This window comes from Chiloscyllium punctatum, chromosome 15 (assembly GCF_047496795.1).
Source record: "Chiloscyllium punctatum isolate Juve2018m chromosome 15, sChiPun1.3, whole genome shotgun sequence".
Taxonomy (NCBI): Eukaryota; Metazoa; Chordata; class Chondrichthyes; order Orectolobiformes; family Hemiscylliidae; genus Chiloscyllium; species Chiloscyllium punctatum.
The window spans coordinates 94,669,101-94,692,554 of NC_092753.1; the positions used below are offsets into that span (position 1 = coordinate 94,669,101).

General features: G+C 50.0%; 2 protein-coding genes across 2 annotated transcripts; one reads left to right on the forward strand and one right to left on the reverse strand.

The window, feature by feature from the left end:
- Positions 1-1,429: 1,429 nt before the first annotated feature.
- hspa13 (heat shock protein 70 family, member 13) lies at positions 1,430-23,414 on the forward strand. Its single transcript, XM_072585770.1, has 5 exons — positions 1,430-1,525; positions 5,392-5,732; positions 6,668-6,881; positions 16,523-16,690; positions 18,422-23,414. Exons 1-5 carry the CDS (start codon positions 1,501-1,503, stop codon positions 19,000-19,002), a joined length of 1,329 nt encoding a protein of 442 aa, XP_072441871.1. The 5' UTR covers positions 1,430-1,500; the 3' UTR covers positions 19,003-23,414.
- On the reverse strand, positions 7,115-14,945 carry LOC140485945 (uncharacterized; the record flags this gene model as incomplete). The annotated part of the gene is made up of 3 exons (XM_072584387.1): positions 14,887-14,945; positions 7,367-7,814; positions 7,115-7,291 (listed from the first exon to the last, which is right to left on the reverse strand). Coding segments are annotated over exons 1-3 (684 nt in total), but the record flags the coding sequence as incomplete, so codon positions are not given.
- Positions 23,415-23,454: the final 40 nt, after the last annotated feature.

The following is a 23,454-nucleotide window of genomic DNA, read 5'->3' on the forward strand; positions in this document are numbered from 1 at the left end:
CCCCATGATTATAGTAACAGTGTCTTTCTTACATGCCTTTTCGAGTTCCCGATTTATTTGCTGTGCCACATCCTGGTCAACTCTATAGGGTCTGGACATAACTCCAATCAGGGTTTGATTGGCATTGTGGCTCCTCAACCCTACCCACATAGATTCTACGCCTTCTGATTCTGTACCGTTTTATGCTTTTGATTTAATTTCATTTCTTACTAACAGGGGAATCCACCTTCTCAGCCCATCTGCCTGTCCTTTCAATAGGATAGCTATCCTTGGATATTTAGTTCCCAGCTTAAAAATGTGTTGCTGGAAAAGCGCAGCAGGTCAGGCAGCATCAAAGGAGAAGGAGAATTGACGTTTCAGACATAAGACCTTCTTCAGGAAACGTCGATTCTCCTTCTCCTTTGATGCTGCCTGACCTGCTGCGCTTTTCCAGCAACACATTTTTTAAGCTCTGATCTCCAGCGTCTGCAGTCCTCACTTTCTCCTATTTAGTTCCCAGCCATTGATCCTCTTGAAGCTGTTTCTCTGTGATACCCACAGCATCATACCTGCCAATTTGAATCTGTGCCTCAGCTCATTTACCTTGTGTATATTTAAATACAATACCCTCAGTCGTGCATTTACCATCCCTCTTCTCATAGTTGCTCCTTATTTGCTGTGCCTAAAGTAAAATTCCTGACCCTTTCCATATTCTCTATCCTGTTATATTTTTGGAAACTTAATACCCTTTCCTGAGCCCTGCTTCCCCTTTAACAAGATTCATGTTCTCATGATTAAAGCCAGGACTATAGGGACTTGCCTTTAACTGTATGAGTAAGTCAACATCAATGTATATACATTTATAGATATCTGACTCAATCAGAGCCTGAGGCGATCACATGGTGAGAGCGTCATTGAGAATTTGGCTCTTCTTCATCCGATCCGCTGGTGGCGCTCTCATTCACCTGAGCCCGAGAAGGGGGCTGACCGTGCTTCCTGCGAATTGTCGGCAGCGTGGTTGGCGCTGAGCCTGCCGGGATCTGTAGTCCTCCAAACCCAGTGACCTCTCAGGATCAGACGGAACCGGAAAGACGGATAGACTGCAAGTCCCATCAGGCCTTGGGCGCCGCTTAGGGAGAGTCAGCGTTTGTCAGAGCGGAGGGCAAATCAGACACCGGGAGTGACCGAGAGGGACGGAGAGTGACCGAGAGGGACGGAGAGTGACCGAGGGGGGGACGGAGAGTGACCGGGGGGGGGGACGGAGAGTGACCGGGGGGGGGGGGGACTGAGAGTGACCGAGAGGGGGACGGAGAGTGACCGAGGGGGGGGACGGAGAGTGACCGAGAGGGGGACGGAGAGTGACCGAGGGGGGGACGGAGAGTGACCGAGGGGGGGGGACGGAGAGTGACCGAGGGGGGGGGACGGAGAGTGACCGAGGGGGGGGGACGGAGAGTGACCGAGGGGGGGGGACGGAGAGTGACCGGGAGTGACCGAGGAGAGCGCGGATCGAACTGCCTGACCATGGCCGGGGCGATGGCCATCCTGGGTAAGTGTCTGTGTCCATAGGGAATCCTATAGAGTATATATGCATTCATCATATAGACTTGTGACACAGAACTATATGGGCCCCGTCATATACCTTGATCATATACCTCTATGGTGATGGCAGTGTATAAGAGTGATACAGTCTGTACCCTATACCCTGATCATATATCCTTATAGTGATGCCAATCTATAGAGTGATACAGTCCATACCCTATACCCTGATCATATATTCTTATAGTGATGCCAATCTATAGAGCAATACAGATACTCCCCTATACCTTGACGGTATGTCACTGTAGTGACACTAGAGAATGAAACAGCCCATGTTGTATGCAATGACCATATATTATTTTCGTAACACTGGTCTATAGATCTATACAACTCCCATTGTATGCGTTGATTATACATCCCTATCGGGACATTATCTGTAGAACGATATAGCTTTTGTTCAAATTAAAAACAAAATACATTTAAATCTACCTCTGTTGGCATTGGGACTTCAAGACACATTTTCTGATCCAGAGATGGGGCACCGTCATTGTGCCAGGTGGATCATATCTGTTCAGTACATACCAACATCGTTGGGAGCCACACTTCAGGAAGGATGTGCAGGCATTGGTGATAGAATGTGCAGAAGAGGTTTAGAAGAATGTTTGTTTCAGGAATGAAGTATGAAGATAGTTTGGAGAAATTGGGACTGTTCTTCTCTGAGAAGAGGCAGTTGTGAGGAGATTTGATTGAGGTGTTCATAAGGCGTTTGGACAAAATTGGTAGAGAGAAGCTGTTCACTTTGGACGAAGGATCAAGTTCTAGATGGTATTGACTTATTGGGAAAGGAAGTGACTTGAGGAAAAATATCTTAACCAACAAGTGGTTTGCATCTGGAATGCATTGGCTGAAGGCAGATTCTATTGTAGCTTACAAAAGAGGAACTGGATGAGAAAGTAATTAGTAGACTGCAAAGGATATCCAGTGATTGGACTGTATAAATCTACCTGAATTGCTGCTGTGGATCAGCAGCATAAATAAGGTGAGCTAAATGGCATCTTACGGATGGCTTTTCTGCTTGTCTGTGTATATCTCTGTTTAAAGAGGACTACAGATGCTGGAGATCAGAGTTTAAAAGTGTGGTGCTGGAAAAACACAGCAGGTCAGGCAGCATCCGAGGAGCAGGCGAGTTGATGTTTCGGGCATAGGCCCTTCATCGTTCCTGATATTCCCTTTATCTCTGTATATGTTTCTGTATGTCTAACACCAGTTGCTCTTGCAATATTAACATAGCAATAAAATTATCTTGGGAGATGACTAGCATTTTCCAATAAATAGTGTCTGTCATGTACTTCTATAGTGACACTGTACATAAAGTAAAATAATGCTGTCTGCTTACCTGTCATCAGAGTTAAATATCCTTATGGTAACTTTGTACTTCAGGACCCATAATTACTTGCCAATATCTGGTATAAACAAATTCATTTCAGAGAGATATTTGTATCGCACAGTTAGGATTTATTTATTAATTTCAGTGTTCACAGTAAATATACAGAAGCCCTCCTGTACCTGCAAGGGATACGTTCCAAGATGTACTGCGGGTAACTGAAACCGCAAAATATGATTCCGCAGATACGGAGGTCGCTCTGTATATATATAGATGTTTGTATGTATGTTTTATTTATGTATACAGTAAAGCTGACTGACCTAATCTTGCTCCCTTGTCTTTCTCTCTTTTGCTCCTGTATCCTCTATCAACACCATTTGCTTATCTGCGCAGATGTATGCTTTGGATTATTAAATGAGTGGAGCATCTGACTGGGCTGTGATGCCCCCATAAGTTGAATAACCTGCTGACCCAAATGGTGTGGGCTCATTGAAGCCACTTGGGGGGAGGATGGAAAGGCGACCAGCTATGGAGAGGGATGTAGCCTCCTGGTTAAACCAGAGCCTTTTGAAAGAGAAGGGTTGATGTTGTTACAATGCATACTGCAAGGCCATTAAGTACACGTCATTGTGTGATTCAGATACTGAACATTATGGTTTTTTTAATTGCACTGAGTGTTTCCTTCTATCGCACTCTTTGCTGTAGGTGACAAACCAAACATTAAACATATTTTTGTGTTGATAAGATAGATCCAAAGTGTTTGGTCTTAGAGGTGTTTTCTAGAGGGCTGATGGTTGTTGATGATACAAAAGTGCTTCCGAGTGGGAAAAAATGTTGGTTAAATTTGAACTTGCAAGAATGTGTGTTACCCAATGGGATACCCAGTGACACTGCACTGGATATTGAATACCAGTATGTCTTACTGCACCAGACACTATCTATTGTAGAGAGTGGTGGTGCCACTGCACTAGTTACTTGGGGGTTTCAAGCCTCTGCACTTGGAATTTAGATTCTATATAAAAAGAACAAATAAACCTGCAAGTCAAAAGCTGGTATTGTTGGAAGTGACCGCAATGCAGTTAAATGGATGTTAATTACCAAGAGGTTCTGCCAATGCTCCTCTAGATGGAAAAGATTCAACTTTGCAAGGTGGTGTCAAAGCTGTGTGTCCCTCAACCACAATCATTTTCCTTCCAGCAAAGTAAGACACCAGCTAGATTTGATTCCCTACAGTGTGGAAATAGGCCCTTCAGCCCAACAAGTCCACTCCGACCCTCTGAAGAGTAACCCACCCAGACCCATTTCCCTCTGACTAATGCGCCTAACACAATGGGCAATTTAGCACGGCCAATTCACCTAACCTGCACATCTTTGGACTGTGGGAGGAAACTGGAGCACCCGGAGGAAACCCACGCAGACATGGGGAGAATGTGCAAACTCCACACAGACAGTAGCCCGAGGCTGGAATCGAACCTCGGACCTTGGTGCTGTGAGGCAGCAGTGCTAACCACTGAGCCACCATGCAGTGGAGGTTATCATTCACTTCGATTTCATCATGTCAGACTCTGTTAAATACTGTCTTGGTAGCAAGGACAGTAATTCTCATCTCGTCTCTGGGTCCAGTTTCTTTGTCCATGTTTGAACCCAGGTCTTTAATTAGGTCAAGGGCCAAGTGGCTCTGGTAGAACCCAAAACTGAGCATCAGTGAGCTGAGCAATCCTGTGTAAATGCCACTTTAATAACATTGTTGATGACCTCTTCCATCATTCTGAGAATCCTGCAAATGCTTTTACAGGAAGGTGATAGTGAGCTGCCTTCTAGAACCTCTGCAGTCCATGTGCTGTAGGTAGATCCACGATGCATTTAAGGAGGCAATTCCAGGAGTTGGAGCCAGCGACATTGAAGGAAAGGTGATATATCAGGATGATGAGTGCCTTGGAAGGGAACTTGAAGGTGGTGGTGTTCCCATGTAAATGCTGTGGCTGACACCAAAGGGTCACAACCAAACTTGTTCCTTATCTGAATTGCTGATGTGTACATATACCCAGCAGCCTAGTTACTCACTTATGACGCTCTAGCTGTGAGTAAGAGTGGGATGACCAGTTTTTTTTTAAGTGAAGCTCATTGAGAGAGAAATTTTGAGCAGGTCAGCTGGGAGAATTCTCCTACTTTGATTGCAATTGTAACATGGGAACTTTCACATTCAGCAGAAGGGATCTCAGTTTAATGTCTCGTGGAGTGAGGTAGTCACTGACAGCGTAGCACCTACTCAATACAGCACTGGAGTGTTGATCTGGATTTTGTGTACAAGTCTCTGAACAGAACCATCTGACTCAGAGGGAGTTTTATCCACATGGCTATACCCTTTACGGCCACAGTTTGATTTCTACCAGCTGAAAAATCTCTTGAGGGAAAGACAAGAGCTTCCCTCAAGCCTAGTCCTGTACAGTGGTATGAAGCAATCTCTTACTCAACTTATTATGTTTCCACAGGCTCCTCAATTCTGGCCCTCCTCTTGGCTGGGTACTTGGCCCAGCAGTACCTCCCCCCACCTAAACCAAAGGTGATCGGCGTGGACCTTGGCACCACCTACTGCTCGGTCGGTGTGTTCCAACCGGGCACCGGCAAGGTGGAGGTGATTGCAGACAAGGCTGGACGGAAGAGCCTGCCAAGCATGGTGTTATTCACCAACCAAGAGGTGCGAGTAGGGTATGAGGCGCAGGAACTTGCAGATGCCAACCCACTGAATACCGTGTACGACGCGAAACGCTTCATAGGGAAGCATTTCACCCCAGAGGAGCTCCAAGCCGAAAGCAGCCGATACCAGTTTAAGGTAACAGCACAGCCCTTGTGATCAATAATCTCAGTTTTTGGAAGGTGAGTGGGATAATGACTTGGAAGGATGTGCAAAATAGATTTACCAGGAGGGTATCGGTGCACGAGAGCCTTTAAGTATGTAGAGAAAATGGGATTGTTCAAATTGGAGCAGAAATAGTTCAGAAGAAGCTGCAGGAGGACATAGACGTATTGGGTATAAAATCATAACCGAGAAATGTGAAGTGATTCATTTTGGAATAAAGAATGAGAAGAGGCAGATTAAATTTCCTTAAAGCACAGAAGGCTAAGAGAAAATTTGAATGGATATTTATAATGATAAATGCTTTAATAAGGAACTAGAAACTTTCCAGTCGCAGTTGCTTTAGTTACGAAATAGATCTATCATTGTATAAGGTGAGTTCAGAAATGGTAGAGACAAGTCTGTCACTATATCGCAATGGGGTACAGTACTGGTGGAAACAGGTCTGTCATTGTATAACACTGGAGTACAGTATCGGTGTGGGCAGGTGCCTGTCACTGTATAGTATTGGGGTACAGTACTGTTTGGGATAAGTCTGTCATTGCCTTAAAATAAATTACTCGTGCTGTCATTTGTCAGGCCATGTGGTGTTGATTAGTGATGAGTGCAACTTGGTGGCAGGTTGGTTTTTGAAGATGAGGCTACATAGTTATACTGGGAGATTATTGTACACACATCTTACAGCTTATCCTGCTGCTCAAAGACCGAATACTGGGGCTATTGAATTATATTCTGTGGAAGTGGTAATGATTGATTGCAAATTAACATGCCTTCCCTTAAGGGTGTATGTGCATCATGTGGTGACAGGGTAGAAACATGTAGCAGATGAATTAAGAATACTGTGTAAGGAGTATCTTTGTATTTTTTTCTCTCTGTGGATATTGCATAGCCTATATATTTTTGTTTGACAGATCCTCTACAATAAGGGTCATGCTGAGTTCTCAGTTTTTGCTAATGAGACGCTGAGCGTCACACCTGAGTACGTTGGCTCCCGGTTGTTGTTCGAATTGAAGAAGCTGGCCGAGGAGTACCTGGGGGTACCAGTGAGCAAAGCTGTCATCTCCGTACCAGCAGAGTTTGATGAGAGGCAGAGGAACCACACGGTGAAGGCTGCACAGCTGGCGGGTAAGCAGGTTGGGAGATGGGATTGAAGGGATGGAGTTGGGTGAATGGGGCGGGAGAGGTTTGGGGTAGTGGAATGGGGGGTTGAATTGCGGCAATGGGGTGGGAGGGGATTGGGGGGGCGGGGTGGGGGTGTGTGAATTGGGGTAATGGGATGGGGGAGTGGGGGTGTGAGGCGGGGAGGTTTGGGGATGTGGGGGTGGGGAGGTTTGGGGATGTGGGGATGGGGAGGATTGTGGGGGTGGGGAGGATTGTGGGGGTGGGGAGGATTGTGGGGGTGGGGAGGATTGTGGGTGTGGGGGTGGGGAGGATTGTGGGTGTGGGGGTGGGGAGGATTGTGGGTGTGGGGGTGGGGAGGATTGTGGGGGTGGGGAGGATTGTGGGGGTGGGGAGGATTGTGGGGGTGGGGAGGATTGTGGGGGTGGGGGTGGGGAGGAATGTGGGGGTGGGGGTGGGGAGGATTGTGGGGGTGGGGAGGAATGTGGGTGTGGGGGTGGGGAGGAATGTGGGTGTGGGTGTGGGGAGGATTGTGGGAGTGGGGAGGATTGTGGGTGTGGGGGCGGGGAGGATTGTGGGTGTGGGGAGGATTGTGGGTGTGGGGGCGGGGAGGATTGTGGGTGTGGGGGCGGGGAGGATTGTGGGTGTGGGGAGGATTGTGGGTGCGGGGGCGGGGAGGATTGGGGGTGTGGGGAGGATTGGGGGTGCGGGGGCGGGGAGGATTGGGGGTGCGGGGGCGGGGAGGATTGGGGGTGCGGGGGCGGGGAGGATTGGGGGTGCGGGGGCGGGGAGGATTGCGGGGGCGGGGGCGGGGAGGATTGGGGGGGCGGGGAGGATTGGGGGATTGAGGGGGCGGAGGAGTTTGGGGTGCGGGGACGGGGAGAATTGTGGGTGTGGGTGCGGGGACGGGGAGAATTGTGGGTGCGGGGCTGGGGAGGACTGGGGGCGGGGGGTGTGCGGGGGTGGGGAGGATTGGGGGGAAGTGGGATTGTGGGGGCGGGGGAATTGGGGGGGATGGGGTGCAGGTGCTGTGGTGATTGGGAGTGCGGGGGGGTTGGGGGGGCGGGGGCAGATTGGGGCAGCAGGGGCGGATTGGGCGTGTGGGGGGGGGACGGATTGGGGTTGCGGGGGTGGGGAGGATTGGGGGTGCAGGGGTGAGGAGGATTGGGGGTACGGGGGTGAGGAGGATTGAGGTGTGGGGGTGTGGGGGGATTGTGGGGGTGGGGTAGATTGCGGGGTAATTGGGGAATGGGGCGGGGGAATTGGGGGGGCGGTGGGTTGGGGGTGCAGGAGTGGGGGCATTGGGGTTGCAGGGGCGGGGTAGATTGGGGTTGGGGGGCAGGGGTGATTGGGGGAGCGGGGCAGGGAGGATTGGGGGTGCGGGGGCAGGGGGGATTGGGGGTGCGGGACCAGGGCGGTTGGGGGTGCGGGGTGGGCGGATGGTGGCAGGGGTGTGTGTGATGGTTGGGGATGGGGTGAGGGGAGATGGTGGCGGGGGTGTGTGTGTGATGGTTGTGGGATGGGGTGAGGGGGGATGGGGTGAGGGGAGATGGTGGTGGGGGGTGTGTGTGTGATGGTTGTGGGATGGGGTGAGGGGGATGGTTGTGGGATGAGGTGAGGGGGGATGGTAGCGGGTGTGTGTGTGTGATGGTTGTGGGATGGGGTGAGGGGGGATGGTGGCGAGGGGTCTGATGATTGGGGGGAGGGTAGATGGTGGCGGGGGTGTGAGTGATGGCTAGGGTGAGGGGGGATGGTGGCGGGGGTGTGTGTGATGGTGGGGGGATGGGGTGAAGAGGGTATGGAGGTGGGGGTGTGTGTGTGATGGTTGGGGGGATGGGATGGGGGGAAGGGGGATGGTGGTGGGGTGTGTGTGATGGTTAGGGCGATGGGGGAGCGGGGATGGTGCCGGGTGTGTGTGTGATGGTTGAGGGAAGGGGGTGAAGGGGGTATGGAGGCGGGGTGTGTGTGTGATGGTTGGGGGATGGGGTGAAGGGGGTATGGAGGCGGGGTGTGTGTGTGAAGGTTGGGGGGATGGGCGGAGGGGGGATGGTGGCAGGGGGGTGTGATGGTTGGGGGGATGGGTTGGGGCAGGGGGGATGGTGGCGGGGGTTTGTGTGGGATGGGGGCAAGGGGGATGGTGGCGGGGGGGTGATGGTTGGGTGGATGGGATGGGATGAGGGGGGATGGTGGCGGGGTGGTGTTTGATGGTTGGGGGGTTGGGATGGGGTGAGGGGGGATGGTGGCGTGGTGTGTGATGGTTGGGGGGATGGGATGGGGTGAGGGGGGATGGTGGCGGGGTGGTGTTTGATGGTTGGGGGGTTGGGATGGGGTGAGGGGGGATGGTGGCGGGGTGGTGTGTGATGGTTGGGGGGATGAGGTGAGGGGGGATGGTGGTGGGGTGTGTGTGTGATGGTTGAAGGGTTGGGATGGGGGGGAAGGGGGATGGTGGCGTGGGTGTGTGTGATGGTTGGGGGAGGGGGGATGTTGGCGGGGGTGTGTGTGAGATCGGGGATGGAGTGAGGGGGTATGGAGGCAGGGGATGTGTGTGATGGTTGGGTGGATGGGGTGAGGGGGGATAGTGGCGGGGTGTGTGATGGTTGGGGGATGGGGTGGGGGTGATGGTAGTGGGGGTGTGTGTGATGGTTGGGGTGATGGGATGGGGCAGGGGGGATGGTGGCAGGAGTGTGTGTGTGTGATGGTTGGGGGAATGGGATGGGGTGGCCTGGGTGTGTGTGTGTGATGGTTGGGGAGTGGGGGATGGTGGCGGGGGGGTGTGATGGTTTGGGGGATGGGTTGGGGCAGGGGGGATGGTGGTGGGGTGTGTGTGTGATGGTTGGGGGGATAGGATGGGATGGGATGGGGGGAGGGGGGATGGTGGCAGGGGGGTGTGATGGTTGTGGGGATGGGAGGAGGGGATGGTGGTGGGGTGGTGTGTGAAGGTTGGGGGGATGGGAGGGGGTGAGGGGGGATGTGATGGTTGGGGGGATGGGAGGAGGGGATGGTGGCGGGGTGGTGTGTGATGGTTGGGGGGATGGGATGGTGTGGCAGGGGTGTGTTTGTGTGATGATTGGGGAGTGGGGGATGGTGGCGGGGGTGTGTGATGGTTTGGGGGATGGGTTGGGGCAGGGGGGATGGTGGTGGGGTGTGTGTGTGATGGTTGGGGGGATAGGATGGGATGGGATGGGGGGAGGGGGGATGGTGGCAGGGGGGTGTGATGGTTGTGGGGATGGGAGGAGGGGATGGTGGCGGGGTGGTGTGTGAAGGTTGGGGGGATGGGAGGGGGGATGGTGGCGGGGTGGTGTGTGATGGTTGGGGGGATGGGAGGGGGCATGGTGGCGGGGTGGTGTGTGAAGGTTGGGGGGATGGGAGGGGGTGAGGGGGGATGTGATGGTTGGGGGGATGGGAGGGGGTGAGGGGGGATGTGATGGGGGGATAGGTTGGGGTGGCGGGGGTGTCTGTGTGATGGTTGGGAGGATGGGATGGGGGAGAGGTGATGGTAGCAGGGTGTGTGTGCTGGGATGGGAGGAGGGGGGATTTTGGGTGTCTGTGTGTGATGGGGATATGGGATCGGGGGAGGAGGAATGATGGTGGGGGTGTGTGTGATGGTTGGGGGTTTAGGATAGGATGTGGGGAGGGGGAATGGTGGCTGGGTGTGTGTAGGATGGTTGGGGGGATGGTGGTGGGTGTGTGTGTGATGGTTGTTGGGATGGGGTGAGGGGGATGGTGGCAGACGTGTGTGTGATGGTTGAGGGATGGGATGGGGGGAGAGGGAATGGAGGCGGGGGTGTGTGTGATGGTTGGGGGAATGGGATGGGGGAGGGGGGATGGTAGCGGGGGAGTGTGATGGTTGGGAGGATGGCAGGGATGTGTGTGATGGTTGGGGGGGTGGGATGGGGTGAGGGGGGTGGTGGTCGGGGGGTGTGATGGTTGATGGGATGTGGGAGGGATGTGGGAGGGGTGTGTGTGATGGATGGATGGGGTGAGGGGTGGATGGTTGCGGGGTGTTTGTGTGATGGTTGGGTGGATTGGGTGAGGGGGATGGGGGTGGGGTGTGTGTGTAATGGTTGGGGGGGATGGGGGAAGGGCGGATGGTGGTGTGGGTGTGTGATGGTTGGGGAGATGGGGTGAGGGGGATGGTAGCGGGGGGGTGTGTGATGGTTGGGGGATGGGGTGAGGGGGATGGTGGCGGGGGGGTGTGTGATGGTTGGGGGATGGGGTGAGGGGGGATGGTGGCGGGGGTGTGTGAGATTTCGGGGGCATTGGGGGAGGGCGGATGGTGGCGGGTGTGTGTGTGATGGTTGGAGGATGGGGTGAGGGGGGATGGTGGCTGGGGTGTGTGATGGTTGGGGAGATATGGTAGCAGGGGTGTGTGTGATGGTTGTGGGATGGGGTGAGGGGGATGGTGACGGGTGTGTGTAATGGTTTGGGGATGGGGTGAAGGGGGTATGGAGGCGAGTGTGTGTGTGATGGTTGGGTGGATGAGATGGGGGAGGGGTATGGTGGCAGGTAGTGGGTGTGATAGTTGGGGGGATGGTGGCTTGGGTGTGTGTGTGATGGTTGGGGATGGGGTGAGGAGGGATGGTGGCTTGGGTGTGTGTGTGATGGTTGGGGATGGGGTGAGGAGGGATGGTGGCAGGGGTGTGTGTGATTTTGGGGGCATTGGGCGAGGGCGGATGGTGGCGGGGGTGTGTGTGATGGTTGGGGATGGGGTGAGGGTGGATGGTGGCGGGGGTGTGTGTGATGGTTGGGGATGGGGTGAGGGTGGATGGTGGCGGGGGTGTGTGTGTGTGATGGTTAGGGAGATGGGGTGAGGGGGGATGGTGGCGGGGGTATGTGATGGTTGGGGGCATTGGGGGAGGGCACATGGTGGCAGGGGTGTGTGTGATGGTTGGGGATGGGGTGAGGGTGGATAGTGGCGGGTGTGTGTGATGGTTGAGGATGGGGTGAGGGTGGATAGTGGCGGGTGTGTGTGTGTGTGAGATGGTTAGGGAGATGGGGTGAGGGGGGATGGTAGCGGGGGTGTGTGTGATGGTTGTGGGATGGGGTGAGGGGGTATGGAGGTGGAGTGTGTGGGTGATGGTTGGGTGGATGGGGTGAGGGGGGATGGTGGCGGGGTGTGTGTGATGGTTGGGGAGATGAGGTGGGGGGATGGTAGCAGGGGTGTGTGTGATGGTTCTGGGATGGGGTGAGGGGGATGGTGGCAGGGGTGTGTGTGATGGTTGGGGAGATGAGGTGGGGGGATGGTAGCAGGGGTGTGTGTGATGGTTGTGGGATGGGGTGAGGGGGATGGTGGCAGGGGTGTGTGTAATGGTTTGGGGATGGGATGAAGGGGGTATGGAGGCGGGTGTGTGTGTGATGGTTGGGTGGATGAGATGGGGGAGGGGTATGGTGGCGGGTAGTGGGTGTGATAGTTGGGGGGATGGGCGGAGGGGGATGGTGGCTTGGGTGTGTGTGTGATGGTTGGTGGAGGGTGGATGTTGGCGGGGGTGTGTGTGATGGTTGGGGATGGGGCGAGGGGGGATGGTGGCGGTGGTGTGTGTGTGATGGTTGGGGGGATGGGCTGGGGGAAGGGGGGATGGTGGCAGTGGTGTGTGTGTGATGGTTGGGAGGATGGGATGAGGGAAGGGGGGATGGTGGCGGTGGTGTGTGTGTGATGGTTGGGGGGATGGGATGGGGGATGGGGGGATGGTGGCGGTGGTGTGTGTGTGATAGTTGGGGGGATGGTTGTGTGTGTTGGTTGGGGGGATGAGATGGGGGGAAGGGGGATGGTGGCGGGTGTGTCTGATGGTTGGGGGGATGGGATGGGGGAAGGGGGGATGATGGCGGTGGTGTGTGTGTGTGTGTGATGGTTGGGGGAATGGGGTGTGGGGGGATTGTGGCAGGCGTGTGTGTGATGGTTGGGGGGACGGGCTGAGGTGGCAGGGTGGTGTGTGTGATGGTGGGGGGGGGGGGGTGGGGGGTGGGTGTGTGTGTGTGATGGTTGGTGGGATGGGATGGGGTGAGGGGGGGTGCTGGCAGGGGTGTGTGTGTTATGGGATGGGGAGGGGGTTGGTGGCAGGGGTGTGTGTGAGATGGTTGGGGGGATGGGATGGAGGGAGGGGGTTATTGGCGGGGGTATGTGATGGTTGTTGGGGGGAGAGGAGGGTGGTGCGATTTCTGACTTTATGGTGGAACCTGCTTACTCCCTTTTATCGACGGTAGGGACCTTCGCCCCATTCATGCTCAAGGCTCTCTGGGAAATTCCCTTCTATGAAATAGTGGTTGTGGGATCTTATGTCTTCCCCTGAGGTGAAGATGGGTCCTCATAATAAAGTCTAAATGGAAAATCACACCTCCTGTCGTGCAGCATTCACTCTGAGCTATACTGAGGATGTTAGTTTGAATTATATGCTCAAATCTGAAGTGGGGTAATCTCTATTGAACTTCAAACTAACGCCATTATGAGCCCATAAGACCACAATATATAGGAACAGAATTAGACTATTTGGCCAATCTGATAAGCCTTCAGCCTGCAATCGTACATTTCTCAGCCTTATTCTCCTGCTTTTCTCCATAACTCTCGATCCCTTTGCTAATCAAAAGCCTATCTTTCTCTGTCTTAAATTTCCTCAATGACTTGGCCTCCACAGCCTTCTGCAGCAATGTTTTCCACAGATTCACCACCCTCTGGCTGAAGAAAGTGCTCCCTGTCTCAGTTCTAAAGGTCCATCCCTTCACTCTGAGACTCTGCCCTTGGGTCCTAGTTTCTCTTGCTAGTGGAAACGTTTTCTCCATGTTCAGTCTATTCAGGCTTCTCAGCATTTTGTAAGTTTCAATGAGATTCCCTTCATCCCCTAGTATAGACACAGAGTATCCAACCGCTCTGCATATGACAAGCCCTTCATCCCCGGGGATCATTCCTGTAAACCTCCTCTGGGCCCTCTCCAATGCCAGCATGTCTTTCCTTCGATACAGGCCTCAAAAATGCTCTCAATATTCCAAATGTGGTCTGACTAGAGCCTTACACAGCCTCAGCAGGACATTCCTGCTCTTCTATTCCAGCCTTCTTGATAAGAATGCCAACATTGCATTTGACTTCCTAACTTCCAACTGAATCCTGAAATAGGACTTTTAAATCCCTTTGTGCCTCAGATTCCCAAAACCTTTCCCCATTTAGAAAATAGTCTACACTCTATTCTTCTGACCAAAGTGCATAACCTCACACTTTCCTACATATTATTCCATCTGTGACTTCTTGCCTACTCTCCTGGTCTGCTCAAGATCTTCTACAATCTCCCCTCTTCCTGACCATTACAAGTCCCTCCATCTATTTTTATATCATCTGCAAACTTGGCAACATTGCCCTCAGTTCCTTTCTCCAGGTCGCTAATGGACAATGTGAATAGTTGTGGTCCCAACACTGATCCCTGCGGAGCTCCACTACACACCAGTTGCCATCCTGAAAAGACCCCTTTACTCCCAGTTTCTGCCTTCTGCCTGTCAGCCTATTCTCTGTCCATGCCAGTAGCTTGCCCCAGTACCATAAGCTCTTATCTTATTTAGCAGCCTGACATGTAGCACCTTGTCAAAGACGAGCAAAATCCAAATCGATCACATCCACTGACTCTCCTTTGTCTAACTTGTTTGTTACCTCCTCAGAGTTTGAACAGATTAGTCGGGCAGTGAGGCCATGCTAACCCAGCCATCTTTTATCACGCAATTCCAAGTACACAACAGTCTCATTCTTAATAATAGACTCTAAAATCTCACCCATGACCGAGGTCAGGCTGATTAGCCTATAATTTCCTGCCTTCTGCTTCCCTCCCTTCTTAAACAGGGGTGTTACATCAGTGACTTTTTCCTCTCTGACTCCAGTGATTCCTAAAAGATCATCATCACTGCCTCCACAATCTCCTCATCTATCTTCTTCAAAATACTGGGGGTGTAGTCCTTCTGATCTGGGTGATTTACCCCCTTTAGACCTTTTCAGTTTCCCCAGCACCTTCTCCTTAGTGATGGCCACTACACTTACTGGTCAAAATTGTCCACTTGCTGGACAATAAACACTGGTCCAGCCAGGAGCACCCTCATCCACGGATTGAATAACAAAAGTCCTTGAGCAGGGCTTCGTATCTTAAATGCTGATTTGTTACGCTCAGTAAGCCAAGCTGAAATTGTTTTTGTGGTTCATTGGTTTTGATCAGAACTTGGATTCTATGGTGAAGCAATATTAGGTAGTTTCTCAGGGTCCCTTCATCATTTACAGGTTTATCTCCTCTTTCAGTAATCAACCTGCTTGTCAAAGTAGAAAATGTGGATCAATGTGGATCCTGATGAAGGGCTTGTGCCCGAAATGTCAATTCTCCTCATCGGATGCTGCCTGACCTGCTGTGCTTTTCCAGCAACACACTCTCGAATGTGGATCAGTCAATATCAGCACTCCCAGGGCAGCTAGGGACTGAATTACTCTCTGAAATTCCTTAAACTGTCGAGTAATGAAATTCATTTCTAACCTTCCATTTGTGTCTTTACTTACATCCATTCAGTATATTCCTACTTCTTGTATAGCAAAAACATTAACTGCTCTCTGTGGCTCATACCGTCAAACTTCAGGCAGCTTTGTCAAGCGAGACACCATTCCTTCAGTCAGTGACAACTCCTGCATCTGTCTGAACAGTACTCCGATCTGCAGGGGAGATGGAGACTCCAGACTTGCTGCTTCAGGATGCCTTTAACATTTTTGTGTGCACATCTGTCTAGACCTTTATAGTAAATTTAGGATATAGAGATTAATCCTCCTCCTGGGCAACTGGCTGTCATGAGGTGAGCAATACATGATGTAGAAATGAAGGACAGGTTAGAGCCATAATGCCCAGGTGAATTTCACCACGGCAATTTCAGGATATGTCTGCTAACAGCACCTACTCCTGCTGTAGGAGAGAACTGAGGAAAGGATTCCTGATGGAGCATCACGGTGTCTGTTTGGAACAGAAAAACGGCTCAACGTCCTTTTCCGTAGATCAACACCAGCCCTCCTTCCCCCATATTCCTCATTCCCACCTACCTGCTGTTTACAGAGGTCAATCCTGTCAGTCCTACCTCACATCTCTTTGTCCCATCGCTACCTTGTATCTACCTATCCCACGGCCTCCTCTTGTCTTTCTACCCCACAACCACCAACTGTCCCTTCACTCCACTGTCTCTGCATTTCCTTCAATCCTGCCCACCTCCACGTGTCCCTCTATCCCATCACTGCATCATATCTCTCTATCCCACACTATCCCCTACCATTTAACCCACTGCCTCTTCATACTCCTCAATTCTGTCACCTCCACGTGTGCTTCTATTCCACCATTGCCTCATTTCCCTCAGTCAGGCCACCTTCACATATCCCTCTGGCCTGCTACCTCCTTATAATCTTTAATGATCGGTGTACGCAGTCATCCCTTAATGCCCATTTGTACTATACCTCCTTTGATTGTAATCAACATGCTGGTTTTTTTTTGGTTGGGTTGTGGTCAGGGGGGGGATGGTAAATTCCAAATGAGCTCCCTTTACAAAAGGCTTTGTGTTCTAATTTTTGCCCTGAAGCTGGCACACTGTTGATGCAATACATAGCGCCCAGAGGCTGTTAACAAGTTGAGTGAATTTTTCTGTTTGTGTGACAGGATTGGATATTCTGCGGGTAATAAATGAGCCGACTGCAGCAGCCATGGCCTATGGGCTCCATAAGGTGGACGTTTTCAACGTACTGGTGGTGGACCTGGGGGGTGGCACCTTGGACGTATCTCTGCTAAACAAACAGGGCGGGATGTTCCTGACCAGAGCAATGGCAGGTAAAGGAACCACACCATTTGGGCATAGTTGCATTTTTATTTCAGGAAGGATGTGCTGGTCTTGGTAGGGATATGGCTTAGATTTGAACTAGAACTTGACCTAGGTCCCAGGGGTAAGATTCTGCAGAGAAATGAAATGAATGGGATTAGTATTTTCTTGAACATGGAAGATTAAGGGGTGATTCAATTTGAATCGATCGAGGAAATAGGGACATTGTTGAGGAAATTGTGCTTATTGAGAAAGTCAGTGTGATCAATAAGAATTGGAAAAAGGCCAGTCAGCCCTTTGATCATGTTTCGACTGAACCTTCCTGCACAATCTCCGCATTGTTTGCTTCCCTTATTGACCAAGAGTCAATCATTTCTGTCTTAGGCATACTCAGTGATTGGGCATTGACAACGTGCAGGTGTTGGGAATTCTAGAGTAAGGGAACATAGCCTTCAAACAGGGAGAAGATAAAGGAAGATAGTAAAGGGCAGTCTTCTCAGCCCCAGGACATCTCTGCAGAAATTCCCCAGTGTAATGCCTCAGTGTCTGTTCAGCTGCTTCATCAATAACCTCCCTTCCTTCATAGGGATGGAAGTGGGGATGTTCGCCAATGTTCAGATATGCACCAAGAACTGGACAATATCTCGGTTTAGGTTGACAAATGGTTGTCAATGTTCATGCCATTGAAATGCCAGGCAATGGCCATCTCAAACAAGAGAGAATCCAACCTTCCTCTGGTGTGGGATCTGTTGGAGACCAGCCATCTAAATACTTTAGCTGCAAAGGATTTAAGCAGCCAGCTAACTACCACCCGCAGGACAGTGAGGGACAAGCAATAAAAGATGATCGTGACAGTGATGGTGGTATCTGATGATCAGCTGCTTTGCAGAAGAGTTGGGTGTTAGTTCACATTCAACTGATAGAGGTGTGAAATGCTGTCCCACAAAGAGCAGCAGAGCACTTAGTTCATTGTGTGAAAGCTGGGATCATAACTGTTTTGTAAACAAGTATGTTATAGGTAGGTGAGTTAGGATACAAATGAGCTCAAAGGACAGAGTCACCTCCTCCTGGGTTAAAATGGGCAAAGCACCAGTCCATGCATTTTGTTGTTTCTTAGGATGAAGGATGCTCATGTTGCAGAATAGACTCCTTCCATTTCAGTTCCCAATTTCAGCACCAACATCATCCATACCTAGGTCACATCAATGACTATGAAGGTAGTGTTGTCAGTTCAGCTTCAGAGCAGACTGGGATACAGAACTGTGACATGACCCATAGCCTTGCTCTTTCCCCAAGAAGAAAAGCTAGGATGTGTACAGTGTTGGGTTAGGGAGAGAATAAACACGCCTTTAAACTGAGAGTAAACTTAAAGCTCCCCCAATTGTTTTAAACTGAAAGGAAAGCAAGGTTTACACTGTTCTCATCAAACTCTCTGAGGACAGGGACAGCACAGAGTTAGATACAGAGTGAAGCTTCTTGTACTCTTTTAAGCTGAAAGTAAAGCTTTGTCTATACTGTCTCCCTCAAATACTCTCAGGATAGATTCAACATGGGGTTAGATACAGGATAAACTTTTTTAAATTCGTAGGATTATGGAAAAAGAGCTGTGAGCAGAATATGTTACATTGACATCAGAGCATCAATCTAAAGATAGCATGGGCACACTGGGCTGTCTGGCCTTATGTAGTGTTGTAAGATTCTCATCTGTCCAACGTTATGATTTCTTTCATGTATTCCTGCAGGTAATAACCAGTTGGGTGGCCAGGATTTCAATCTGAGGTTGCTGCAATTCCTGTTTAACCGGATCCACCAGCAATACGGTGCTGTGCCCACCGACAAGCAGGATGTGCACCATCTGCGCCAGGCTGTCGAAGCAGCCAAACTAAACCTGACCCTATACGACTCAGTACTGATCCGGGTACCACTGTCCCTGCCAGGCTCCAGTGAAGGAGGCGAGGAGCACAGCGGCACCAGCAGTAAAGTTTTGTTTGAAGAAACAGTGACCAGGGATCTGTTTGAGGCACTGAACCAGGACTTGTTCGAAAAGATCCTGGCCCCGGTGGAGGAGGTGCTGTCTCGTGGTCACTTGGGCCGACACGAGGTGGACGAGATCGTCCTCGTTGGGGGCTCCACCCGTATCCCACGGATACGCCAGGTCATCCAGGAGTTCTTCGGCAAGGAGCCAAACACTTCGGTGGACCCCGACCTGGCGGTGGTGATAGGTGTTGCCTTACAGGCAGGGATCATGGGTGGCTCTTGGCCCCTGCAGGTCAGCGCCCTGGAGATACCCAACAGGCATTTACAGAAAGTGAACTTCAACTAAACGGATTCCTTTTTTTTCCCACTTCCCCCCTCAACGTTAGTCATTATGAATTGGAAGGCAACCTTTTCTTTTTCTGTGTGTCTCTCTCCTTCTGGATTGGAGGGGGATGAGTGAGCAGTTAGTCTTAACACAATTACCCCTCTCTGCAGAAAACAAACCTTCCCAAGCTTCTGTGAAATCATTCCACAAAGGCGATTGCTGTAAATTTTGAGAGTTTTGCTTTTTCAGCACTTTGGAGTTCCACATTCCTTTTCTTAAAAAAAAAGCACTTCAGGAATGAAGTGGATCTTATTAATACTAGGACAGCATTGCACACAATATTAAGCTGGTTACCAGATGTTGCTGTCTGTTGAAGTCCTTGCAGCCTTCAGTGATTTGCACTGTTTTTTTGTTCCCTTTCATGCTTCACTGATGACTTCCTGTATCAAACTGACTTGTTCTATTCCGTGGGAATCCACCCGATCCAGGAAGGCTCCTGGGTTTCTGCCACAACCCACACTGTTCCTGCTCTGAACCAGTCTGGGCTTCCGTGCGGAATTAGGTTTGATCGTCACAGGGAGCTGGAGAAGGTTGGCTGTGTTCCTGCTCTGTATGTCCCCCCGCACCTGACACTGGACACAAGGTGGGGGACAGCACTGACCTTGACCTGCCAACAGGCGTCTTAAACTGGCTCTGAAAGAGCAAGCTACCTTCAGAGAGGTACGGAAGCAGGAAGGTGCTTCTCGATTGGAGATGCATTCAGGAGAGGGCAATGTTTGTAATAAAAGATGGCGGATATTAAAAAGAATTTTCTGTAAGTAGATTGACGGTATGTCAAATAATGAAGGAACTGAATGGAAGTTTTGAGAGGGTCAAAAAGATCATCTTCCAAGGATTCACCCAATAGGCAGGAAAAGTGCAGGCAAAAGATCAGTGATTCTGCCTGAGGGAAGGTTTGTTTATTTAAAAATAATTTTTATACCTCTGTTGTTCTACTTATTTAAACAGTGCCATAATCAAAAAATGTGAAGGTAGATTGATTTTATTAAATATATATTTATACATATATATTTTCTAAAAATTTGTACATAAAGCAAATTGTCTTTATGAACCAAACCTGAAATGAAGACCACTTTTGTCTTTGGTGCAGATCTGCATGAGAAAGATCATTGCATCGGTTATGCATTTAACAAATTATCTCCTGTGTTCTTCTCTAGGATGGTCAATCTAGGGCAGCCATGCTCAGATATTTTGTTTTAATTTATTCTTGGAATGTGGCTGTTACTGGGAGCATCAGTATTTATTGTCCATCCCTAATTGCCCTTGGGATGGTGAGCTGACTGTATGAGCTGTTGCAGTCCTTGTGAATAGGTATATACACAGTGCTCTTTGGGTAGGAGTTCTAAATGATTTTGACCTGGTGATAGTGATGAAATAATGATATGTTTCCAACTTTTGATGATGTGTCTGCTGGGGAAGATAACTTGCATGTGGTGTTGTTCCAGTGTGCCTCAGCAAGTTGGTAAAGTGCACTTTGTAGATGATGGTGGAGAGAGTACTTATCTTGAGTGGTATATAGGCTGCTATCAATGGAACTCTTGAGTGGTAACATATTCCACGTTCTTGTCATTATTCTGTAGGAAGTTTGCTCCCAAACCCCGCCATTTGTGTGTGTATTACTGTTGAAGGGGATCATGCACTGTCACAGTGTTAGCCACTTCCATAAAGGCCACCTTGTGGAGTCGTATTGTTTTTCATAGAATTGTGCAGCTGAGAATGAGACCATTCAGCCCTTCAAGCCTGTGTTAGCTCTGCAAAAGAACTATTTAATTGGCTACCTGGATGGTATCTAGCTACTTGAATACACTTTCGACAAGTGGAGATTACTCTATCACATTCCCTGATCTGCTTTGTTGACATCACCTAGCCAATAGGAGCACAGCTTTCACTGATCCAGGATGTTGGTGGGGTTACTGTGTCACAGCCAGACTTTGCCATTCAGAAGCACCCTCTGCAGGTAGGGACCACACAGGAGGGAAAAGGCTTGAATCAGGAGTTCCACTGATTAGCAGCCGATATACCACGCAAGATAACTGCTCCCTCCTCCATCATCTACAAAGTGCACTTTACCAAAGGGTTATACTTTGTAAAATCATTTTACAAAATGAAGAAAATATTCCTCGTTCGTTAAATAGTTGCAAATAACGTGATGAAAAATCACTGTTTAAAAAGGTCATTTGTGCAATGTGGGCATCACTGGCTGGGCCCAGCATGTATAACCCGTCCCTAGTTGCCCCCTTGAGAAGGTGGGGGTGAGCTGCCTTCTCGAACTGCTGCAGTCCATGTTTGTAAGTGCTGTTAGGAAGGGAGTTGCAGAATTTTAAAGCAATACAGTGAAGTAATGGCGATTATAGTTTCAAATTGGAATGGTGTGGGTGTTCCCATTCCATCTTCTGCCCTCTTTCTAGGTGAGAGAGGTGTGAGGATTTAAAGCACCTGCCTGTGTGTATACAGCCCATAGTATTCCAGTCTGCTTCTGAGGCAAACCGTACAAGACCAACTCGAAATGCAGTTACTGATCACCACACAGCATTTGTTGGGGACATCACTTGCGCACTGGTCTCTGGGTAATAATCTTTCGCAGCCCCAGTGTGATCCCTGCCTGTCCTCACTGCCACTTGTCCGTGCCTGTCAGCGCTTGGAGAATTGCGGAACAGCAGGCATCAGGAGGGGACATACACAGAAATGAAGGAAGGGGAGAAGCTCCCACAGCCCCATTGAAAGGGTTGTGCACCATTGCTGTACCTGGTCTTTGTGATTGCTGAATCCCAGGCTACACCCTGGCCATGACATCTTGATATATGACGTGACACATGACACTCATTGTCCAATTTGATGCCACACAACACAACATGGTTGTAGCAATAACAGGAGGTCAGAGCTGTATCTTTTTGTAATTGCTAAATGATTCTTCAAAAATTTGAACAATGCTATGGGTGACAGATGTTTTGGGGCTTTTATTGTTCAGGGTTTATTTGGTTGCTTCACTTTAAATAATTTAGTGTAATCATTTTAAAATGTTTCACAGCTGCAAATGGATGAGGATAAATTTCAGTCTCGTTTCAGTGCCGGTCTCCACAGGGAACCACATTCCCTCCCTTGATCTCCAAGAGTCGGCCCTGTATCCATCGCATTTTCACGGTAACCGAGCCCAGGAAGTGGCCACATGACCAATCAGTCTGTGCCAGTGTTTACCTTTCAGTCAAGCTTCTCCTTCCACACCAGTTACTTCGGGGGGGGGGGGGCCTATCAATATCACCTTATTTGCCTCGAGTGGTAATGAATTCCACATTCTTGCTATTCTGCTGTAGGAAGTTTTGTTCTGAACCCCCTCATTTGTGTGTGGTATTGTTGAAGGGGGATCTAGCACTATCACAGTGTTAGCCACCCCCATAAAGGCCCCCTTATGGAGTCGTATTGTTTTTCATAGAATTGTGCAGCAGCGAATGAGGCCATTCAGCCCTTCAAGCCCATGTCAGCTCTATGAAAGAGCTATTCTGTTAGTTGCACATCTCTCCTCCTAGCCCTGCAAATGTTTGTTTTGCCTTCTAGTGTTTATCCAATTTCCTCTTTTGAAAGTTTCTCTTGAATCCACTTCCACCATTCTTTCCAGACGGCTGACTTTACTTCCTCTCTGGTTCAAAATCCTCCTTCATGCTGCAGAATCCTAGTTCACAATTCAGGTTATGAAAAATTTAACTTGTCATTCACTGTCATTGATTTTATCTTTCTCCCACTCCCTGCCTTGCCTTTCCTCATTCTCCTCACTAGCTGTTGTGTCAATGACGTCAACATGGTCCTAGATCTAGGGAAGCAGTGTTTTTTTTTATTTTCCTTTATCTCCCTTTCATAAATACAGTCCATCGAGTGGTCTCACCCCGTGGGAAGGATTGAAACTACCTGTCATCATTGCCCCCTCCCCCAGCTGATTGTAAATCGAGTGTCCTGAGTCCTGCTGGTGGCTCAGCTGGTGTGTCTCCATCCTGTGGATGTGTTGTTGTTTGGCTGCACAGTTTGGGAATTCGCGTTAACTTGGTATGTTCAAGCACCATTCCCCTCCCGCCACCCAATTCTCCACAGATGGAATTTCTGCTGATCTTCTGCCAAAGTACGGCAGCTGTCCCACCATCTCCACCACCGAACCACTTCACGGCATCTGTGACATTGAAGTTAGTTACAAAGAACCAAGCACCTAGAAACTGATTTGATCACGAACTGAGGTTCCTCCAATTGTCTGGAACATGTTTTACAGCATCTGTATGAGAAAGTACTGTAAGGTTTAATTTATTGTACTTTGTATGACTACTAGTATTGCCTTTGTACATTACTGCAGCCATGACTGAAGAATAAATTAAAATGTGCCTCTGTCAGAACTGACTCCTGATGTGTGTCTCAATTTATGGTGACTTTATC